Consider the following 22,508-nt stretch of genomic DNA (forward strand, 5'->3'; position numbering starts at 1 on the left):
AAACTTCAAACTTGCTTCAAAGTCTTTAAATTTCCATAAAGTGCCTTTTGCAAAGGTAAAACTAATGTGTCATGAAAAACATCTACCTTTTCATATTAAATTCAAAAAATCGTTCTTTGGTACGTTAATTGAAGAAATATTGGTAAAAGGTACCCCTCAGAGAAAAAATAAGCAGAAAGTTAAAGTTCTGAAAGAATTTCCTCCATTAAAAAATGATTCAACACGTTTTTTGCTCTCAGATAAAAAAAATTAATGACCTTGAGTCAATGGTAAAATATTTTGTTAGCGATGATCTTGAATTTTATAATACTCTTTTTAAGTCACAAAGCCTGAACATTTAATTATATCACTTTGTAAAATGTTTTCATAAACATTCTATATATTTATTTCTTTGTTATAAAAAAAAAGGTACAATAATGAAAAATGGTTGTTTTTTAAATTTAAGGTTTAACTTATTTATATCATTTTTCACAGACAAATTAAAAGATATGTGTGATAAATTAGCTATTTTATTTTTAATTATTCAAAAATAAGTAATGTTAATAAAAATTGCTTAATGTAAAAAAAGAAAAAATTGTGAATATTTAGTTATTTATAAATTGAGTAAATGAAACCTTACATCATACTCAATTTATCAATAAGTATATTTGTATAAGAAGCTTATTAATTTTTATATAAGGAGCTTGAAGATTGAAAACTGTATATTTCTGAATATAATGCCGATAAATTGGTTACCGGGAATGAATTAAAGAAAAAAAATGCGAGAGACAGTCAATCTAAAATTATATTAATGCTATAAGTCATTGTTAGTTACAACATAAGTAATTTTAACCTTAATTCACCTACTATCAAATTAATTGCATCTATGACAATTGTATTCCGACAAATTGTACTGATTTCGAAATACATTTGTCGTATTTGAAAAATCGTGCTCAAAGTTACAGGGGAAGTTTTTTTTTTGTTTGCTTTTTTGACAATTTAAACAAAAACTTATATTGATTTTAGTCAACTTTGTTAAATTTCAACTTGTAATTAAATTTACATAAAGAGTTTTTTTACTTTAATCTTTGAATGCAAAATTCTCAATTTAAACAGTGTCGTATACGACACTTGCATTCCGAGCGGACGATATATCGTACCCGATTTCGCTCAAATATATCGATGTATATCGTACCCGATTTCGATCAAATATAAAATGATACGCATTTTTGATAAATAAGTAGTATTGAACTCGAATTCGAAACTTAAAAGTAAATGCGTTTTTTTCTGGTATCAACGGCGGTATGTTATACGCGATCAATACTCCGAGTAATTACAATACTAGATATGCCGACAGGGTCACCTCACGGAGCGTGCAAACGCTCACTTTAATACGCATAGACATACTAATGCTTTAAAAAATAAACAAGCATTTGATGAAATGTCTAAGCAAGACTCGAGTATCTTTAAATCGATTACAACAACTGGAAGAATTGGAGTTACGCCGATATCTTGTAGTAGTAATCATCATGTTAATAACTAAACCTTATTTGGACTTGGACGGATTTTGTACAACGTTAACCATGAAGGATGCAACCGTGGCCTTCAGAGCCATTTTGTTGTGCTGCTACCAGCACAATCAAACGGAACCCCATTTGTCGAGCTCAGCCAAGTTGCTAGACAATATTCTCTTCAGTGTCACAAAAGAGGAGTTTGTTCAAATTGCGGAATTTTGTTTAACAGCGATCTACATCAAATTAATTCAGCTTGTAATCAAGGACGTGGATGTAGTTTTGTGCACTGTGAAGGATGTTATACAGCATCTAGATCAGCCAATCCTGCCGTAAGTAAATAATATACAAATGTAAGTTAAGTATGTTATTCTTAATTTAATCATAAAATAATATTTTAGAATTGTACAATATGCTGCAATCATTTCAAAACATGGAATATTGTCAATGAAAATCATCTTCAAAATACTCAAAAATATATTGAAATGCGGTATCTATACGAAACGACTCCCTGCGTATCTAAATGTGGCAATTGTGCACAATGTTACGAGATTTTTTATTTTAAAAATAATGTTCTATATATATCTCAACACCTGTGCGAATACTATCAACTTTCCATCGATTACAACAACTGGAAAAATTGGAGTTACGCCGATATCTTGTAGTAGTAATCAGCATGTTAATGACTTAACCTTATTTGGACTTGGACGGATTGTGTACTACGTTAGCCATGAAGGATGCAACCGTGGCCTTCACAGCCATTTTGTTGTGCTGCTACCAGCACAATCTAACGGAACCCCATCTGTCGAGCTCAGCCAAGTTGCAAGACAATATTTTCTTCAGTGTCACAAAAGAGGAGTTTGTTCAAAATGCGGATTCTTGTTTAACAGCGATCTACATCAAATTAATTCAGCTTGTAATGAAGGACGTGGATGTAGTTTTGTGCACTGTGAAGGATGTTATACAGCATCTAGATCAGCCAATCCTGCCGTAAATAAATAATATACAAACATAAGTTAAGTATGTTATTCTTAATTTAATCATAAAATAATATTTTAGAATTGTACAATATGCTGCAATCATTTCAAAACATGGAAAATTGTCAATGAAAGTCATCTTAAAAATACTCAAAATTATTTTGAAATGCGGTATCTATACGAAACGAATCCCTGCGTATCTAAATGTGGCTATTGTGCACAATGTTACGAGATTTTTTATTTTGAGAATAATTATTTGTTATTTTATTTATTATTACATTACATATATAAATATTACAATTTATTTTTTTGAGAATAATTTTATATATATATATATAAAAAAATTAATATATATATATGTGTGTGTGTGTGTATATATATATATATATATATATATATATATATATATATATATATATATATATATACAGCTGCGGACAAAACTACGTGAACGATTGCAAATAGTTTTTTTAAATGAAATTATCAATGTCTTAAAATTAGTTTATAGTTTAACACTATATATGGTCGGATAGAGCGTTTTTTTAATAATTTGTTTAAAATTAAACATATCTAAATGTTCAAAAAGCATCAAATATTTTGCGCGACAAAACCACGTGAACGATTTATAAAAGCGTCATTTTTGATGCAAATTATATTATATTCACATCGAAATCAGTGCTTTTAATAATCGTTCATGTGGTTTTGTTATTCTAAGAACTTACAATCATTTAATTTTCTCAAGATTATTCTGTTTAACATCAAAAAATTTAAAAAAATTAAACTATAATGGTTCGTCAAACTGATTCAAAAATTGAAAGCTATGTTTTGCGTTTGCGCAAAGAAGAAAAATGGTCCATTGGGCAAATTGCAGCTCATGTGAAGATGTCAAAAGGTGGAATACATAAAATTATACACCGAGAAAAGAGCAAAAAGATCGTTAAGAAAGGTGGTCGTCCACGTATTACGGATAAGCGGTAATATTCCTTTAATTTTATTTTTTTAAATATTTAATCTTAATAATATTAATGTTAATGTTAATTTTAATGTTTAACATTTTATTTTTAGTACTGAACGAAAAATTGTGCGAAAATCTCTTGAGAATCCACATTTGACAGCTTCTGAAATTCGTCTGCAAACAGGCATGGAAAACGTTAGCACACGAACGATTCAAAGGCGTTTAAACGAAGGAGGTCTTTATGGGCGCAGACCTGCAAAGAAACCATTCCTTAAGCCCAGGCACGTCAAAGATCGCCTACAGTTCGCTAAAGATCACTTAAACTGGACGGTTGAAAATTGGAAAACAGTTTTTTGGTCGGATGAAAGTAAATTTAACATGGTTTGCAGCGACGGTCGAGGTTATGTTAGGCGGTCGAGGTTATGTTAACTGTAAAATTTGGGGGTGGCAATATAATGGTTTGGGAGTGTTTCTCCTGGGCTGGAATTGGTCCGTCGTACCGTGTAAACGGTATAATGGACCAACTACAGTACAGGGAAATATTATCTAATCAAATGTTGCCACACGCTTTAGAAAAAATGCCTCACAATTGGGTTTATCAACATGATAATGACCCTAAACATACAGCTTTGACTGTAAAAAATTGGCTCATAAATAATAGCATAACGGTTTTGAAGTGGCCTGCCCAATCTCCCGACTTAAATCCAATCGAAAATTTATGGATTGAAGTTGAGCGACGCTTGGGAGGTCGCAAATTTCAAAAACCGGATGAACTTTTTCGAGCTGTACAGTATGAATGGGAGGCATTACCAAAACAGTTACTAGAAACTCTTGTAGAATCTATGCCAAGACGGTGCAAGGCCGTTATCGATTCTAAAGGCTATGCAACTAAATATTAATGTTTGTTTTTTTTTAGAATCTATTATTTGTTGATGTTAGTAGAATTATTCTTTTACGTTTGTATAATCGTTCACGTGGTTTTGTCGCGCAAAATATTTGATGCTTTTTGAACATTTAGATATGTTTAATTTTAAACAAATTATTAGAGAATACACTTTACACAGTCTTATAGAGCAAAAAACGCTCTATCCAACCATATATAGTATTAAACTATAAACTTATTTTAAGACGTTGAAAATTTCATTAAAAAAAACTATTTGCAATCGTTCACGTAGTTTTGTCCGCAGCTGTATATATATATATATATATATATATATATATATATATATATATATATATATATATATATATATATATATATATATATATATATATATATAAACAATATCTAGATAATCAAGATAATATCTAAGCAAATAACAAAATCACTGATCTATATAACTGGATAGCGCATCTCCTAAGAAAATAGCGTAATTTTTGAAGCCAAAATAATTTTGCCAGCGCCATATTAGGAAGACCGACGGAGAAAAATTATTTAGTTAATATATTGAAAGGTGAACAAGCTATTTCTTTATTTTGATGGTTTATCTTTATATTTTTTTATATTTAACATAGGATGAATGTAAGGAAAGTTATTATTATTTTTTTTTCAAATAATGATAATTATTTTTTAATAAAATAATTTCAATATTTATTATATAAATGTCAGGAGAAAACTCCAAAAAGCGAGGGACACTGTATTTTGCATTTGGTTGCAATAAAAGAAATCATAGCGACAGTAAAAGAAGTGATAGCGATGGAATCTCTGATGATGAATCATCTTTAAAACGAAAGTTTCCTAGAACATTTTATAGGTGACTTTCTTAATTACTTTTAAAAATAAAAATATTTTAAAATTTATTGACATCTGTTAGTTTGCTTGCAATGTGAAGAAATGGATTTAAATAATATCAGTTGTGCAAAAAGTATAACAAACTTAATAAAATATCAAATGTTATTTTTCCTACTAATTTTATTCAGATTTCCTTCAAACACTGAAAAAAGAAAAGAATGGACCATCAAAATACACCGCCTAGAATGGAGTCCAAGTAGTAGCAGTTTGATATGTTCTGATCACTTTTTAGAAAAAGATATTGACAGAACTGGACAAACTGTTAGATTAAAAGAAAATTCTTTTCCTAAAAGATTTTAAAAACTTCCAGACTACTTAAAAAAGGTATATAATCAATTATGTTTTAATGTATTGTACAGGTTTGTTTGATATGTACCTTTTAGTTCTTAGTTTCCTTATGCAGTGTGCTAGAGGGTTTATAACACAACTGTATGGTAAGCAGCTAAAACATGTAATAACCATTTTGCTACTGTATGCTTTTATTTTATAAATGCTGCATGAACTATTAGCTTGAAGTTTGAAGGTTGTATTATTACACAATGGAAACATGTATGCATCAGTACCGGTTGCATATTTTGAAACCCTATACAGGCTCAGCGATACCTTAGAATAGCGCAATCTGATTCGTTGGTTTTGAAAGAGAGGCTTACGCGCGTTTGTTTAAAAAAAGAAAACATATGCCATGCTTCAGAATTTTTGAATTAAGCAGTCATGTTTGGCAAGTAGTTTTTAAGCGTAAAGTATTATATTGTTTTTCAAGACAGCAAGTCTAGTGAAATCTTGGCGAGTGTTGCAGTTTTTTTTTGTTGTAAAAATCCAAACGATAAATTAATTAATCAAAAGAAATCTACGATAACAAATGTTCAAAGTTTATTATTCTTTTTAATGAAATTAACTTATTCTTATTAAGAAGAATTTGCTTAAAAAGTTATTCTAATCATTAAAATAACTTCTTAAGTGCTTTGATCAATCAGATTGATCTGTCAGGTATGATTATTGTATTTGATAATATGATTATAGTTTATTTTATTCTTAATGATAACAACTAATAAATACGAAGAAGTATAATTATATAGTATAACAATAAATTTTATTATTAATAACTAACAATTTCAATCTCAATTCAGGGTGGTCATTTCTCTTAATAAAAGATCTAAATTCTCCTGAAATATACTTGATTTTCAAAAATACTCCTACAATCTACTAATTTAAGCTTGTTTTTTGAACTTAAAGTTTACTTTCGAACATTCAACTTTAACTTTCAAATTTTTAATTAAAATTGTTGAATAATATTTAAGTTCAGTTAAAAAACTTTTAAAATCCTCATAAATAATCCTAATTTTTTGTTTTCATTTTTCCAAGTTTTTTGGTAAAATCTCCTGAAAAGTCCTTTAAAATCTCCTCAATTCTTTTAATTTTTAAACTCAAAAAAAAGTGTAGCCTTCTATTTCAAATAATAAAACTCAATTATTAAAGATAATAATGATAATAAATTAAAGATTATCACAATATTAAGAAAATTAGTTCCTAATAAACAAATATTATTCTTAAAACAAAAGTATATTTAGTAATAGTTATAACTTATATTAAGTAATAGTTTGTTCACATAATACATTATTTCTAATGTTAAACAAAAAAGTATAAAAAACCAGCAATCCAGTTAAAACAAAAGTTACTGCAAACTATGACTTTGTTATTTTAATTATTAAGTTTCGATATTATAAATTATAACGCCCCTCGTCCCTAAGTTATGTGATTACAAATTTACTTAAATTGATATCCCTAAAAGATTATTAACTTTTGCAAGTTTATTTTCCTTTTAGTCTATATATTTATAGTATAAGAACGAATTCCAGGGTGATTCTTGTTAAATCTTGAAGCTGGCAGTGGCTTATTATAATTTAAAAATTTTTTCAACACGCTCCATGTATATTAAGACCCAACGGTTTATTAACTTTTACTTGTTATCAACAAAAAAAACAAAACTAAAAACTAAAAAAAAGCATCCAAGAGTAGAGACAGATAAAGTAAAAGGATGCAACTTTGCTGAATGAAGAGTCAAGTCTGAGAGCTTAAGTTTTACTTTACAAAAATACTATCATGGTCACTGCTCCACAACTTTTCAAGTCTTCAGTCAACCGTTTCTTGATCTTTAACAATACTCTTTGTTTTCTAATAATTCTCAACTTAATAGAATTTTTTTAACTTAAAAAGTAGAATGAAAATGAACTTTGTTCGTTTTATAATAGTATCCAGATTTAGCAATGACTGACGACAGTAAAGCCGAGAAAGATGCTATAAAAGTGGTATGGCCAGGTACTCATCAGTCACTTTGTCAGTTTCATGTAGCACAGGCTGAGTGGAACTGGCTTTTGAAAAAAGAAAATAGTGTTCATGCTAAAGATAGGCAAATACTTGTGAATCTATTTAGAAAGGTATCATTGTATAAGAAATGTTTTAATTATATTTGTGTGTGTGTGTGTGTGTGTATATATATATATATGTATATATATATATATATATATATATATATATATATATATATATATATATATATATATATATTTACACACACATAGGCAGTTTATATTTCTTTTATACACACACACACATATATACATGAGCGATGTATAAATCTTTTATACACACATATATATATTAAAGTAATATATATACAGTGGCGGCTCGTCATTAGGGGCCATAGCGGCCCGGCCCCACTTATATTTATTTAAGATAAAATATAAAATATTTGGTAATGTAATTATGTGTATATATATATATATATATATATATATATATATATATATATATATATATATATATATATATATATATATATATATAAATATGCAACTATTAGCCTAAACTATTTGCAGACAGGTTTTATAAAAATAAATAGTTCTAAGTTAGTTCTAATTTTAAACTATATTAATTTATAAGTAATATGTTTATTTGCAATTTATTCAAAGTATTGTAGCGTTGTTTTAATTCATTGCCAATAGCGGCTGGGCCGATTTTTACTGGCCCTATTTATTATGTTTATATTAATATTATTTTTGATGCGCGCGCAGAATTTGTTGTGCTTTCAGATGGGACGAAAAAACGCACCGCAGGGCCTCATTGAACTGGCCCTTGAAGAAAAGAACCTTAAAAACATCGCTAAGTTCAAAAATTTCATCCACCATTTTTAATTCTCGATTTAAAGCGTAAATTATATTTTCCGTGAAAATTCACGGAAATTAAGAAGCAATGTTGGCTATTTTCCGTGAAAATGACGTATTTCTTAGTGAACTAATCGACGTTTAAAAAATTTAAAGAATATTGGAGACAAGTGTTGTATGTAGTATTTGTGTATGAGTATTTGTAATATACTGACAATCGATTAATGTAAGATTAATTTTAATATTCATTGACATATATTGTCAATCAAAGTTAACAAAACAAGTATTTGTGCAAATATTTGCTTTGTTTTTAAAAGGTTTAAGTAATTTTCGCTAAATAAAAACTTCGTTTGCTTAAAGATTAAACAAACAAAGTTATATTAAAAAATCTTTGTGTTTAATAGATAGCATAAAAATTTTACCCTATCTATTAAACACAAAGAACCTTTAGTATAACTTCGTTTGCTTAAACTTATATATATATATATATATATATATATATATATATATATATATATATATATATATATATATATATATATATATATATACATATATATATATATATATATATATATATATATTTATATATATTTTAATTGATTTTTTTGCAATAAATGTTCGGTCAGGTCATAATGATCACCCTGCTACTGGTAATATCTAGTCCAGTACAACCATGCCACGTGGTTTTACTAGATGTTACACATCCTGCTGCCTTTTAGAGTTTGCTTTTATAAGTAAAGGTAGGGGAAGTTAACTCTGATATAAAATACCCCTTGCCTTAGAGTTCTTGGTTGAGGAGAAGCTAGAGATGGTATCTCAGAAAAAGTACTCATGTTAAACATGTTTTAATTGCACCTGACTACTGTCTTGTAGAAGTACTTCTTTTGAAAAAACTTTAATAAGACCCTTCTTTATTTATTTGGCTGCCATAGATGTAAACTTGTGTTACATCATTTCCTGCTTATGATGATGAGCACTGGATAAATATTAACAGTGCCATGTTCAGCATAGATGATGTCTCTGCTAGTGCTTTTTTGTGTGCAGTTTGGTGAAGGATTACATTTAAAAGATCAGGCAGGCCTTGAACATCGTTTCTCCTCTGTGACAGCTTTTGGCTAAATGTGACTGGTGATTTTTGTTCCTAACAAAAGTCAGTTGTTTACAGCTAATAACTATCACAAAGTTGTAGATACCTTTTGTTGATTTATGGAAACACTTTTACTGAGTCCTCTAATTTTCATCTTCCTGAGTTAATGAGTCATAAATCTTATTTACAAATCATTACAAAGTATCTGCTATGGCTAACTCTTAATTGTGCTCACCATTTTAGTTATGTTTAATAGATAGGATAAAATTTCTATGCTATCTATTAAACACAAAGAACTTTTAATGTTACTTCAAATTGGTTAATCTTTAAGCAAACAAAGTTTTTATTTAGCGAAAATTTCAACTCCTAATTGTGAAATTTTACTAAGCAAAGTTTAAAACTTTTAATTGTGCTCACCATTTTCTTACACCATATTCCATTCTCTACCTTTATAAATATCTTATTTGTACCACTATGGAAGACAATTGTCACATTTGGGCGTGTTCTTCTAATGATTCACTTTCTCTTCTAGACAAGGTAAAAAACGTTCAGCAAGCTATCTTCTTTTATTCCACCAACTGTAACTCAATCTGACATTAGTTGTCATTTAGCAAATTTGCATATACCTACTGTATCTGTTCCTTTGCGCGCTAAAAATCTTTATTCATCCATTATTTTTTTTTGTGCATTAAAGGTTGGAATTCTCTTCTGTTCTCATGTTTTCCTAAATCATTCAATTTGTAATTTTTTAATTGCAAATCGTATGATTTAGAAAAACTTGAAAACAGGAGAGAATTCAACTTTTTCTTAACTTTTACTTTATCTTTTCTTGCATAAAGTTTACTTTTTTACTTTGTTTTTGTCACTACCAACAATGCAAGCAACACTATTTAAATTAGTAATTTTTGACAATAACCTTTGGCTTTTTTTTAGTTTAAAAATGAGAACTTTTGAAATGTCTTTCACACTATTTAGTTCCTAAATTAAATAGCCCTAAATTTAATTCCTAAATTAAATAGTGTCAAAGACATTGCAAAAGGTTTCATCTTTTATATATATTGCAAAATGTTTCATTAAAGAACAATCTAGAGAAAAAAAAATTTTTTGTTCTCTAGATTGTTCTTGTTAAAAAAGATAATGAAAGAAACATTTTACAAATAAAAATTGAAATTCCTTTGGAAGGTGAAAACCATGGGATAGAGTGAGACATGATTAGAAACTTCTACAAAATAGTTGCTTGATGCAGTTTATGCCTGCCCAAAATGAATACTTTTATTGATATACTCTCTAGCTTTTACTCAACAAGAGCCCCAAGGCATGGGTGTTTTAAATCTGAGTAACATTTCTTTCTTTTATTTTTTACATTCTTCTGAGTAACATTTCTTACATTCATTTCTTACTTTCCCTATGAAGGCAAATCATACAAGGCATAGCAAATCATACAAGATATAGACCAGATCTTGCCTTTCTCAGCCCTTTACATCTCTTATCTCTCTCAGTCCTTCAACTCCAAAACATGAACTTTGATGTTTGCAATGGAGAGATGATTTGAGCTCTGTACCACCAGGAGTCTTTAGTCATTCTGGAAACACTTGGATTCACTTAAAAACAAGTCAACTACAGCAATATGATTATTGTGTATATTATTTGTGTATAAGTGTCTTCTTTTCCACTTTTTTTTTTATTATATGTGTTTGCGAAAATTTGGAAAAAGTTTGGATATTCAACCTTTTTGCAGTGAGGTCTGTTTTGTTGCAATAATCATTTAAAATAATTAAAATGGTGTAGGCAACAGGGTGTGATACAGATAGCAATGATGCATTCCTGTCAAGCGATACTAGCCATTATTTATAAGGCTCTCCGAAACACCATCTCCATCTCCGAAATCACCATCTCTGAACCACCATCAGTGAGTATAGTGTGTCCTTGATGATTGAAATATAATACTAAGTTAATTTAACATAAATCCTAAACAAGGAAGTAGCAACAATAAATTTAATCACAGTTTACAAACATTTTTAAATCATGTCTCACTGATGATGTTTTTTTAACAAATATGTATTCAAAATTTATATCCATAAAAGCATATAAAGTTTGTATGAAGTCAATTGTTTGTATTTCAAAATTGGACAACTACAATTAAACAATTTATGATTTTGTTGTGTGTTTATCAAGAGTTTTTTCAAATATCTTTTAAGATTTTTCTTTTATATTTTTGAAGGCTATATTTTAAATAATTTTCAACAATGCAAGATATTCTAAATGAAAAATTTTGTGATTTCAATGTTGCAGAAAAGGCTGTGATGCATTACTGCAATACCTATTTTCACCCAATAAGATCTTTGCTATTAGAGAAAAAAATATGAACTTATCTGATCTAGATCTTATTCATAAAAGGCAATAATTGTTTTTGATTTGTATTGATAGTAGTAGTATGTTAAAAAATATTTTAAATGAATAAAATAATTTTAGGTGGTTTGTTCCTACCCATCAAATGGCAAATGTAAACCAAGGGAATAATTTATCTAATTCATGCATGACGTTTTCAATTCAACCAGTGGTATTATGCAATTCCACTGTTAAGGAAAGATATAATACAGCTTTGAGCCATTTGCAGCCTTTGGCATCTATCTTGTCTGAATTTACACCAAGTAAGTTTGATTTAGCTATTAAATGGCTGGAATCAGTTTGCCAACAATGCTTATCTGGAGAATGGGAACTGCAGGTAAAAATAATAAAATCTATAATCAATTTAATAAATAATAAATAAATTAAAATATTAAATTCTATTTAATAAGTTAAAGTTATACTTGCACAAGGCTGGGGCCAATATAGTCAAGGAAGCAATAATTTAATTTAATTTTAATTGTAACTCTCTCAACTCTGAAATTTTTTGAAACATTTATTTTCTTTATGTGCAATCCATCATGACTTGTAGTCATAATGCTATTAAAAATTTTGTACAGGTTCAACAGCACCATTCTGAAGATGATGTTATTTCAGAAAATCTTTTCCAGACAAATGCTGAAATATTTCCTGAAAGTTCTTCTGCAACATTAGAATGTGTTTTGCCTGTTTCACCTCAAGTTTCTCTACAAACAAACTTTGTAACTACATCAAACATTTCCCAAACAATTACATCTGAGACTCTTTATGTTGAAAGATTGCAGAAAAATGTTGAAATATTTCCTGAAAGTTCTTTATCTGCAACATTGGAATGTGTTTTGCCTGTGTCACCTCAAATTTCTTTACAAACAAACTCTGAGACTACATCAAAAACTTTTCAAACAATCACTTGTGAGACTCTTCCTGTTGAAAAAAGGTATACCACTAGAATTTTAGAAGACATTGACATTGTACTACGTAAACCACAGCGCTTTCCCCCAGGTCGACCAGCTGTAAAAAAACAGAGACTTTTTTACAACGTAACAAAACCTCTTGAGAAACTTGGCGTTTATGAAAAAGATTTTATTCGTTTAACTTGGTTCGTCGAAGATTCTATTGCAAAAAATTCATTAGAAAGTGGTAGTAAAATCTCAAGTGATGATCTTTCTCCTACTGTACCTTATATCATTAATGATAAAAGAGCTAATTTACATGAGCTTAAACAATATTTTGATGAGTCTGCTTGGGCAGAAATTGAAGTACGATGTAAGAGCACTTCATCCGATAGTTGGCCATGTTATCACTGTCAACAAATTCAATCAACCAACAAACTTCAAAAGTGGATTCAGTGCGATCACTGTTTATATTGGTATCATTACTATTGTGTTGGTATTTCAAGAAAACCTAAAGGTCACTGGTTTTGTATGGATTGCAAAACCTAATTGAAAACCTAAAATATATATATATATATATATATATATATATATATATATATATATATATATATATATATATATATATATATATATATATATATATATATATATATATGTATGTATATATAAAATTATTATTTTACTAATATATGTATTAATAGTAAAATGATAATTTAATATATTAGCGTGAATATAACTTAACGATAGATACTAATTATAATTTGTTTTTTATTTTAAACTTGTTCAAATTTAACTCTAACATTTTTTAGACTTTTAAGCGTTAATTGATGTATCCTGTTAATTTTGTCACACCAAAAGAACAACGGTTAAACAGAATTTATATGTGTTTTTTAAATAAAATTCATTTATGCAAGGCTATAACTTTACTAACATTTTATGTACCTGTTAGTCATTAGTTACTCTCTGCAGTAGTGCTGGAAGGTTTGATAACATAACTGCATGGTAAACAACTTTAAACCTTTCATTCATTATATGAAAGACTGTATAAAGCTGTCTTGACTATTAGCTAAGCTCTGTGACATAAGCGCAACTTAGAGGTTCCTTCTAGAAATGTTTTATTTCTATTTTGTTATTGGAATGGTTATAATGTATGCTTTATAATGTATACTAAATATATATATAATATATAAGTTTTATAAAAATTCTATTATACTAAATTATGTATTTAAGTGTAAAGTGAATAGAATAATTCTTTAATAATTGAAATTCTCGTAATATGAGCTAACTTTATTATTAATTTAATTATCACAATATGTGATTGTCAATCATGTTGTTAGGATAATGAAACTGCTCCAAAGGCAATAAAAATAAACTCTATAAACTATAAACTAATAAACTATAAACTATATTATCATATAATTATTAGACTATAAACTATATTATCTTATATATCTATCAACAAAATGTAATAAACTATAAACTTTATTATCTTATTGTGCGACTTTAACTTAGCGCTTCATCAAGCAAGCCTTTTACCTATTAAAATTATTTCCAAGTATCTATAAGTAAAACTTTCCCTTTTATTAAGGAAGTTTTTTTTCTTATTTTTTCCATATTAAAAAGCCAGGGATTGTCGACCGTGTTTTATATATAGATACGTAGATTTATGTTCATTTGCTCAACCAAAGTAGTTAAACTCCCTCCAATTTCATGGGGATCCTTCTCCGCATACACATTTTTGCACCACAAATGTGTGTCTAAAAAATTTAGTGCATTCAAACCAAACACTATTACTACCACGTTCTTTACAATTTACTTATTTCTCCGTGAACACACTTGCAATATTTGCTTACCACTTAAATTGTCGAAATTACTACATACCGTCTATCCTTAGACATGACTAAAAAAGTGTCCTAAATAAATTAAAAAGCGTGTGCAATATGGTTTACATTTATCTTTAATCTATATTCGACATTTGGCATTTTTTTGTAAACACAGCCAAATGCTTTTAAAAAATCGGTAAGTTTTCAAAAAATATAGCCAAAATCATATGGAATTTGTTGCAAACTGCCAATATTGATTATAATAAATTTTGTTACTAAGGAAAATATCAAAAATTCAAATTTTCCGTGAATTTTCACGGAAAATAGCCAAAATTGCTTCTTAATTTCCGTGAATTTTCACGGAAAATAGCGAAAACTCCTCATATAAAGTTCCGTGAATTTTCACGGAAAATAGCCAAAATTGCTTCTTAATTTCCGTGAATTTTCACGGAAAATAGCGAAAACTCCTCATATAAAGTTCCGTGAATTTTCACGGAAAATAGCCAAAATTGCTTCTTAATTTCCGTGAATTTTCACGGAAAATAACACTAAGCGATTTAAAGAGGGAAGAATTTACTGCTGCAAAAAGTCATTAGGAGTATAAATTAATAGGAATAAAAACATGGCAAACATGATATTTAAAATAATGTAACAGAAATTACTGGTATAAATGTTGGTCTGACATAAACATTTAAAGAGATTTAGGAGACAGTTAGGTGAAAGAAATTAATTTTTAATAATTTTCTGAAACTAGATCTTCTAGGACAAGTCATTTTATTCTATAATTATAAACAGGAATAATAAAAATTATAAGTTCATTGATTAGTTTGGAAAATTGATTTTAAAATATCATGGAAAAGTTTTTCATTTCTTTTATAATCAACTATCTTGTACATTTTATAATTTTGTTTAGTGAACTAGAATTTTCAGGTATATATTGTTTTATTTATTTTTAAAAATTTTAAAGCTTGTTTTCTTTTTTTTTTTACAGGGAAAAAAATTGTGACTCAACCATATTACTAATGATCTTGGTTTGTGTATTGTTTAGCAAGTTTATATATTGTGACTCGAGAAAGCTTAGCCATTTCTACGAATATAATAAGAGCTACAAACTGTTTGCACTTTTGAAATTCTTGTTCTTTTCTCAATGAGGGATTGCTAAAGTTTATTTTTTTCAAATAGCTTATGTATTATATTTTGTTGCATAATGAATCAGTCATTGAAAATTATTTACATTTTTTGGTGGCAGTTTAGTCATTCTACCTTTTAAGTTGCCAATTAGGTTGACACTGAACCAGAGCCAATATCAACCATGATGATAAGCATTAAACACAAGTTTTAAAGACTAGATTTTCAAGTAAAGATTAAAATTAGTCAATATTATTATTAGTTTGATACAACAAACTTACAAACAGCTAAACAACAGAAGATATAAATAACTTTTTTTTTTCAATTACAAAAACTCTACCACTGGTGGTACTGTTACATTTCATAATACAACTTCAACAATTGCTGCTTCTAAAAAGGCACTAATTGAAAATATATTCAAAGTTTAGATTATTTAAAAATGTTGGACATTGACTGTTACCATCGAAATAAAATAATCAGAATATTTTATTGAAATTTTTATTTTTTTATTTTTTTTGGGGGGGAAGGGTTAAAGATAAAGCCAAAGAACTTAAACTGTAAAAATATTCATGTATTGTTGTGTATGCTTACAAACAGATATGAAGTTTTTATTTTTATTACATAAAATCGTTAAAGCATCTTTGACAATGTAAATAATCTTGAGAAGTTTACTATTATTTATGACTGACATTGTAAATGTTGTATTTAAGAATTATGGATTTAATTAAGTATGAAAAATATGTATTTAATTAAAAAAAATATGTTGCATTATGAAAGAATCCTTTAAAAAACATGTTTAAAAAATTTTTAATGTATCTTTTCTGTTTTTCTTGACCTTTTCGTCATTCTCAGAAAACGTTATGTGAATTACATGTTAATCTCTGATTAACATGTAATATTAATCAGAGATAGTTAAATGTATATGTAATGTTACATTCTTTATTATGTTATCGAGTGTTAATTAAGATTAAGTGCCCTTCTTGACTGAACTACTGTTGATAAAAATTTTTAAACCATGCGAAAGTCATATTCTAGTTACAATATAGTTTAAAGTTATCTTATTACAATAACTTAGGTTCATCAATAAGATAATTTAACATGAACAAAATTGATAGTTTGTTCGCTAAACGTTTCTCGTCATTGGGCCTTCAAGAAATACTAGAAATCAAAAATCTTGGGGCATACCAACCAAAAGGTGTTCGTATAACTCAAGTTGATGGTAAAAAAACACGAACATTTTGTGTAGCATGGTTTGAAAAAAAATCATGGTTAAGTGTGAGTGATGAAAAAAATTCGTTGTTTTGTTTTTATTGTGTTTTGTTTGGTGGCGAGAGCTTGTGGACAGAAAATGGCTGTAAAGATATGAAACATCTCTCTGAGCGAATACAAAAACACGAATCCAGTAAAACACATATAAATAATTCGTTGCAGTTTCAAATGCTCGGAAAGACAAATATTTTATCGACAATTGATGCTGGATACAGTCTTAGCATAAAAAAACATAATGAATTAGTTGACAAAAACAGACAAACATTATCGAGGATTATAGATTGTATAAAATTTTGTGGTGTACACGAATTGCCCTTAAGAGGACATGACGAAACTATTGACTCAAATAATCGAGGGGTATTTTTAGATATGGTTTCATACACAGCTACATTAGATAGTGTGTTTAGCGATAATCTTAAAAATTCAAAAATAACAAAAAATACTTCGAAAACAAACCAAAATGACATTTTAGAATGTATGTATAAAGTATCCATAGAAGAAATTAAACGTGAGATTGATAAAGCAAGATTTGTTTCCTTGCAAGCAGATGAAACAACTGATGTATCTTGTCGTTCTCAGTTCGTCATTATTTTGCGTTATTTAAAAGGTTATCAACCAGTTGAAAGATTTATAACATTTATTGATGTTAATGATAGAACTGCTATGGGTCTTACAAATGTATTAAAAGAAGAATTGAATTGTTTTGGTCTGAAAGAAAAATTAATTGCACAGGCTTATGATGGTGCAGCAGTTATGAGCGGATCAAGGAATGGAGTCCAAAGTCTCATGAAAGAAGTTTACCCAAATGCCCATTATGTTCACTGCTATGCACACCAATTAAATTTAGTTTTGAAAAAAGTTTGTTCGTCGAATAAGCGAGAAAGAACATTTTTTTCTACTTTAAGTGGATTTGGCGTGTTCTTTACGTCCTCGCCAAAACGAAATGATTTACTTCGCGAAATTTCTTTAAAGCAGATACCAAGAGTTTGCGAAACACGATGGAATTTTCGTTCAAAAATAGTTACTTGCATAAAAGAAAACAAAACAAAGATTGTGGATTGTTTTAATAAAATCATAAACGATGAAGGATGGGATGATACAAGCGTGTGGCAATCTGTTGGGTTCAAAAAATGTTTGGAAGATTTAGAGTTCAACTTTTTTTTATCTTTCTTTTATTCAATTTTAAAACATGTTGATGTACTTTACAATATATTGCAATCAAGTAACAGCAACACTATTACAATCAAGGAAGCTTTTGAAAAATTTGAGTTATCCATAAATTTTGTGCGAAATAGCATCACTGATGAAGTTCCTGGATCGATTCTTAACGATTGCAAAGAAATACCTGAAAACCAAATGAAACGAAACACATCAATTGAACTACTAATAGAAGATGCTAAAGATGCTTGTGATAAAGTTATTTTCGAAATTAGCGACAGGTTTAGAAGCATTGAAATATTTAAATCATTTTCAATTTTGGATCCGAAAAATTTCAATTTTAACAGACAACATTTTCCTCGGAATCTTATAAAAAATATTCTAACAAACTATCCAATGCTGAGTGAAGTAAAGTTGATGTCCGAATTAACCGTTTTGTATGAAAATGCTTTTTTTAGTGATGTTGGCAATATTAATGCCCTATCCCAATTTATGCATAAAAATAACCTGATTGAAACATTTTCTGAAGTATCAAAGTTGATAGAGATTGTTTTGGTCACACCTGTGTCTACAGCTGATGCTGAACGGTGTTTTAGTACTTTAAAAAGAGTTAAGACACTTTTAAGAAATTCCACAGGTGAAGATCGGTTGAATGCATTAGCTGTACTATCAATACATAAAGATTATTTACAGGATATTGATCAGTTTAATCAAAAAGCAATTGAAATGTTTTCTCTTATGAAACAGAGAAGAGCAGAATATTTGTATAAATAATATGCTTAAATCTTTGTTTTTAACATCATTCTTTATTTCAAGAGATATTATACCTTTATAAAAATTATAGTGTTAATCGTAACTTTTTATATTTGTGACTTACTTCTAACTAACTAAAAGTTTTTACCATAAAATTAAAATAAAAAAAAAATCTAAAGAAGTAATATTAAAATCTGTTCAAATTATAATGCAGCACTTTCAGGGCAGCTTTTACTGCTTTTTACGAAAGTTCAATTCAATGCCATTAAATACTTATGCTTTATTTTGGGAGTATGCTAGCGCTTAACTCTGTCAACCAATCGAAAAACGCTAGCGACCAAAGACTTTCTAACAAACACCGAAGTATCAATTACGCTGACAGCATATCGTTGCGATATTTTTCGGTTAATATTTGCTGGCCCCACCAAAGTTTAATGTCACCGGCCGCCACTGTATATATATATATATATATATACATACATATATATACATAAAAAAATTAAAATATATATACATAAAAATATTAAAATATATATCTATATAAAAATATTAAAATAACATACGACCCTAATTCCGAGGGTTGAACATATATATAAATATTTTTTTTTGACTTTGAGTTTTTCATTTTAGTTAAAATGATAATTATACTTTTAAGAGAAAAAAAAAAAAACTTTTGCCAGAGCTATAAATTACTCCTGTAAACCATTTTACTCCCCTAAAATGGTTTTTCCAGTCAATATATATACATATAGGACTCACTTATAATAATTTATTTTATAGGTAGTCTATGCATTGACTGAGGAAGACTTAACCATTGCTGTTAACAGCATTCTAAATTGCAATCATGTTAAATTTATTGAACGATTCAAAAAATTTTTTAAAAGGCGAGAAGAATGGACATCATTTGATAGAAAAAAGTTTATTACTAGAGGGCATCATACAAATAACTACTCTGAGGCGACTCTAAGGATTATAAAAGACATTGTTCTCCAACGTTGCAAAGCATTCAACATTGTTGCTCTTGTTGACTATATATGCTTTGTGTGGGAGGTATATTGTCAAGATAGACTTTTAGAATTTGCTCATAATAGAGTACCTTCTGCATCTAAAAAAATTCTTAAAAAACTTAAAATTAACTTCCATGATTACATTCAACCCATTGATGGTGTTAGTAACTGTTACACTGTGAAAAGTGTTACAAAACCACTGGAACTAGAATACGAAGTAAACATAGAAGTAGGTTTATGTTCCTGTTGTATTGGGCAATTTGGTGCTTTTTGCAAACATCAAGCCATGGTTCAAGAAACTTATGGTGGAATTTTTCCAAATTCTCCGGCTACAACCCCAGAATGCAGATATAAGTTGGGAGTTTTAGCACTTGGAGAAGACTGTCCTCCACCTGAGTTTTTTCTCTCTTTAATGGAAATGAATGTGTACAAAGAGACACAACACAATTCGTCTCAGCTGAGTAATCCAATTACTACATTTGAAACTAATTCTCTTTCACCAGCAGAAAATACACTAATAAATTCAATTGTGAAAGACTTTGATTGTAATCAACAACATACAGTATGGTCAGAATTTTACATGCAAATGAAGCGATTAGAAAATTTGTGTGCAGATAACAGTTTAGCAATAACATCTGTAGCAAAAATTAATACCAAGTTAAAAAGTGTTCTTAGCATCCCTAAAGCTGTAGATACACTGTTATGTATTAAAAGAAGTGCCACTGTAAAGAGTAAAAATATAATTAAAAAAATGCCACTGTAAAGAGTAAAAATATAATTAAAATACAACCAAGTTCAGTTGGCAGACGAACCCATGCAAAATCACGCAGTCTAAAAAGAGTAGCTGTTGGTCGTCCTCCTAATGGAGATAAAATAAAAAGAAGAAAAAAAGAGAGAAACTTGGGGAAAAATATAAATAGTAATGCAGCAAATGCAAAATCACATGGAAAAGGACATTAAATTGTTATTAAATATATGATAGTAACCCTTATATAAATTATTAATGAGTTGCTGCATTTGAACTGGTCATATTTTATGTACACACACACACACACACACACACACACACACACACACACACACACACACACACACACACACACACACACACACACACACACACACACACACACACACACACACACACACAGATATATATATATATATGTATATATATATATGTATATACATATATATAAGAAGACCACACTGGATGAACGATCAGAGTAACAAATTTGATTTTTTTGAGTTATTGCCCTTTTACTGTAGCCCTCTATTCATACTTTGTCTGCCTGAAGTGACTAATTGAAAAACAATTGGAGTATTGAGTTATGGTTTTTTAAACAACATAAATGAACTACATGATATTTTGAATCTTAATAATTGATTTTCTCAAAACAGCAAAAGTGTGACTGATCATTCTAGTGTGGTCTTTATATATATATATATATATATATATATATATATATATATATATATATATATATATATATATATATATATATATATATATATATATATATATATATATATATATACATATATATATATATATATATATATATATTAATAAAATTGTTATTACATATTATATTGACAAAGTAATAATAATTATTATATTGATAAACTATATTATATAATATAGCAAACATTAAATTTGATAATACATAAAAATAGTTATTATATCAAAAAAAAAAATATATATATGCATCCATATATAATATATCTATATGTACTTCATTATAACTACGATGCAGTTCTTTTTTATTAAAGTTACTTAGCTAATTAACTTGTTTATGTTTATTTAATTCTAAATTCGTATATATTTAAAAAATATATATATAATTGTTTTGTTTAACGAAATTTATTTTACTTTTATCAAACGCGCGTAAGCCTCTCTTTCAAAACCAACGAATCAGATTGCGCTATTCTAAGGTATCGCTGAGCCTGTATAGGGTTTCAAAATATGCGTACCGGTTGGTTATTCTACTCATCTAAGAGACGTACGAAACCATGTCGCTACTTCTTGAAAAAATTTGCTATCGCGATTACAATTGGAATATGTGTGATTTAAAAGTGATCACTATTCTCATGGGAATGCAGACAGGGTACACCAAGTACTGCTGCTTTATCTGCGAGTGGGACAGCAGAGATAGGAAGACCACTATATAAATAAGAATTGGCCCATTAGAGATAAAATGGAGCCAGGTAGTAAAAACGTCCTGCGTGTGCCATTGGTTGAGCGTGAAAAAGTTCTTATGCCTCCACTTCATGTAAAGCTGGGGCTCATGAAAAAGTTCGTGAAGGCACTAGACAAAAACTCAGATGCTTTTCGGTACATATGCAACATGTTTCCAGAGTTGAGTTATGCAAAAGTGAAAGAAGGTGTATTCATAGGTCCACAAATAAGGAAGATCATAGCAGACAGTCACTTCGAAGATTTACTCAGCAGAACTGAAAAAAAACATGGTTGGCATTTAAGTCTGTTGTAGCCAATTTCCTAGGAAATAATAAATCTCCTGACTATGTAAATATTGTGATGGAATCACGCTATGAAGGCCGATGGAGTGCAGCAATGTTAGCCGGATGCTTATTGCTGGATGCTTCAGCGCAACATGCCAAAT

The 22,508-nt window shown here is 28.7% G+C and overlaps 1 protein-coding gene across 3 annotated transcripts; it reads left to right on the forward strand.

Moving 5' to 3' along the window:
* The first annotated feature begins 8,582 nt into the window (after positions 1-8,582).
* On the forward strand, positions 8,583-13,309 carry LOC149889214 (uncharacterized). Of its 3 annotated transcripts, none has more exons than XM_090087998.1 (3): positions 8,583-8,601; positions 11,938-12,190; positions 12,432-13,309. In XM_090087998.1, coding segments are annotated over exons 1-3 (1,116 nt in total). In that variant the 5' UTR covers positions 8,583-8,599; the 3' UTR covers positions 13,293-13,309. The 3 variants fall into 3 exon arrangements, with proteins under 3 accessions (XP_089944124.1, XP_089944123.1, XP_089944125.1); XM_090087997.1 differs by lacking the exon at positions 8,583-8,601 and adding an exon at positions 8,977-11,862; XM_090087999.1 differs by lacking the exon at positions 8,583-8,601 and adding an exon at positions 8,977-11,374.
* The last annotated feature ends 9,199 nt before the right edge of the window (positions 13,310-22,508 follow it).

The sequence above is a fragment of the Hydra viridissima genome, unplaced genomic scaffold (genome assembly GCF_058129835.1).
Source record: "Hydra viridissima isolate aposymbiotic clone 2 unplaced genomic scaffold, HvirCarnegie_v1 scaffold_5, whole genome shotgun sequence".
Lineage (NCBI taxonomy): Eukaryota > Metazoa > Cnidaria > Hydrozoa > Anthoathecata > Hydridae > Hydra > Hydra viridissima.

Excerpts from the sequence above, each read along its gene's own strand:
- LOC149889214 (XM_090087997.1), top strand. The coding sequence starts at position 11,828 with ATGAACTTATCTGATCTAGATCTTATTCATAAAAG. Across the intron at positions 11,863-11,937 it reads CTAGATCTTATTCATAAAAG|GTGGTTTGTTCCTACCCATC; the intron begins GCAATAATTGTT and ends AAATAATTTTAG. Across the intron at positions 12,191-12,431 it reads CTGGAGAATGGGAACTGCAG|GTTCAACAGCACCATTCTGA; the intron begins GTAAAAATAATA and ends AATTTTGTACAG.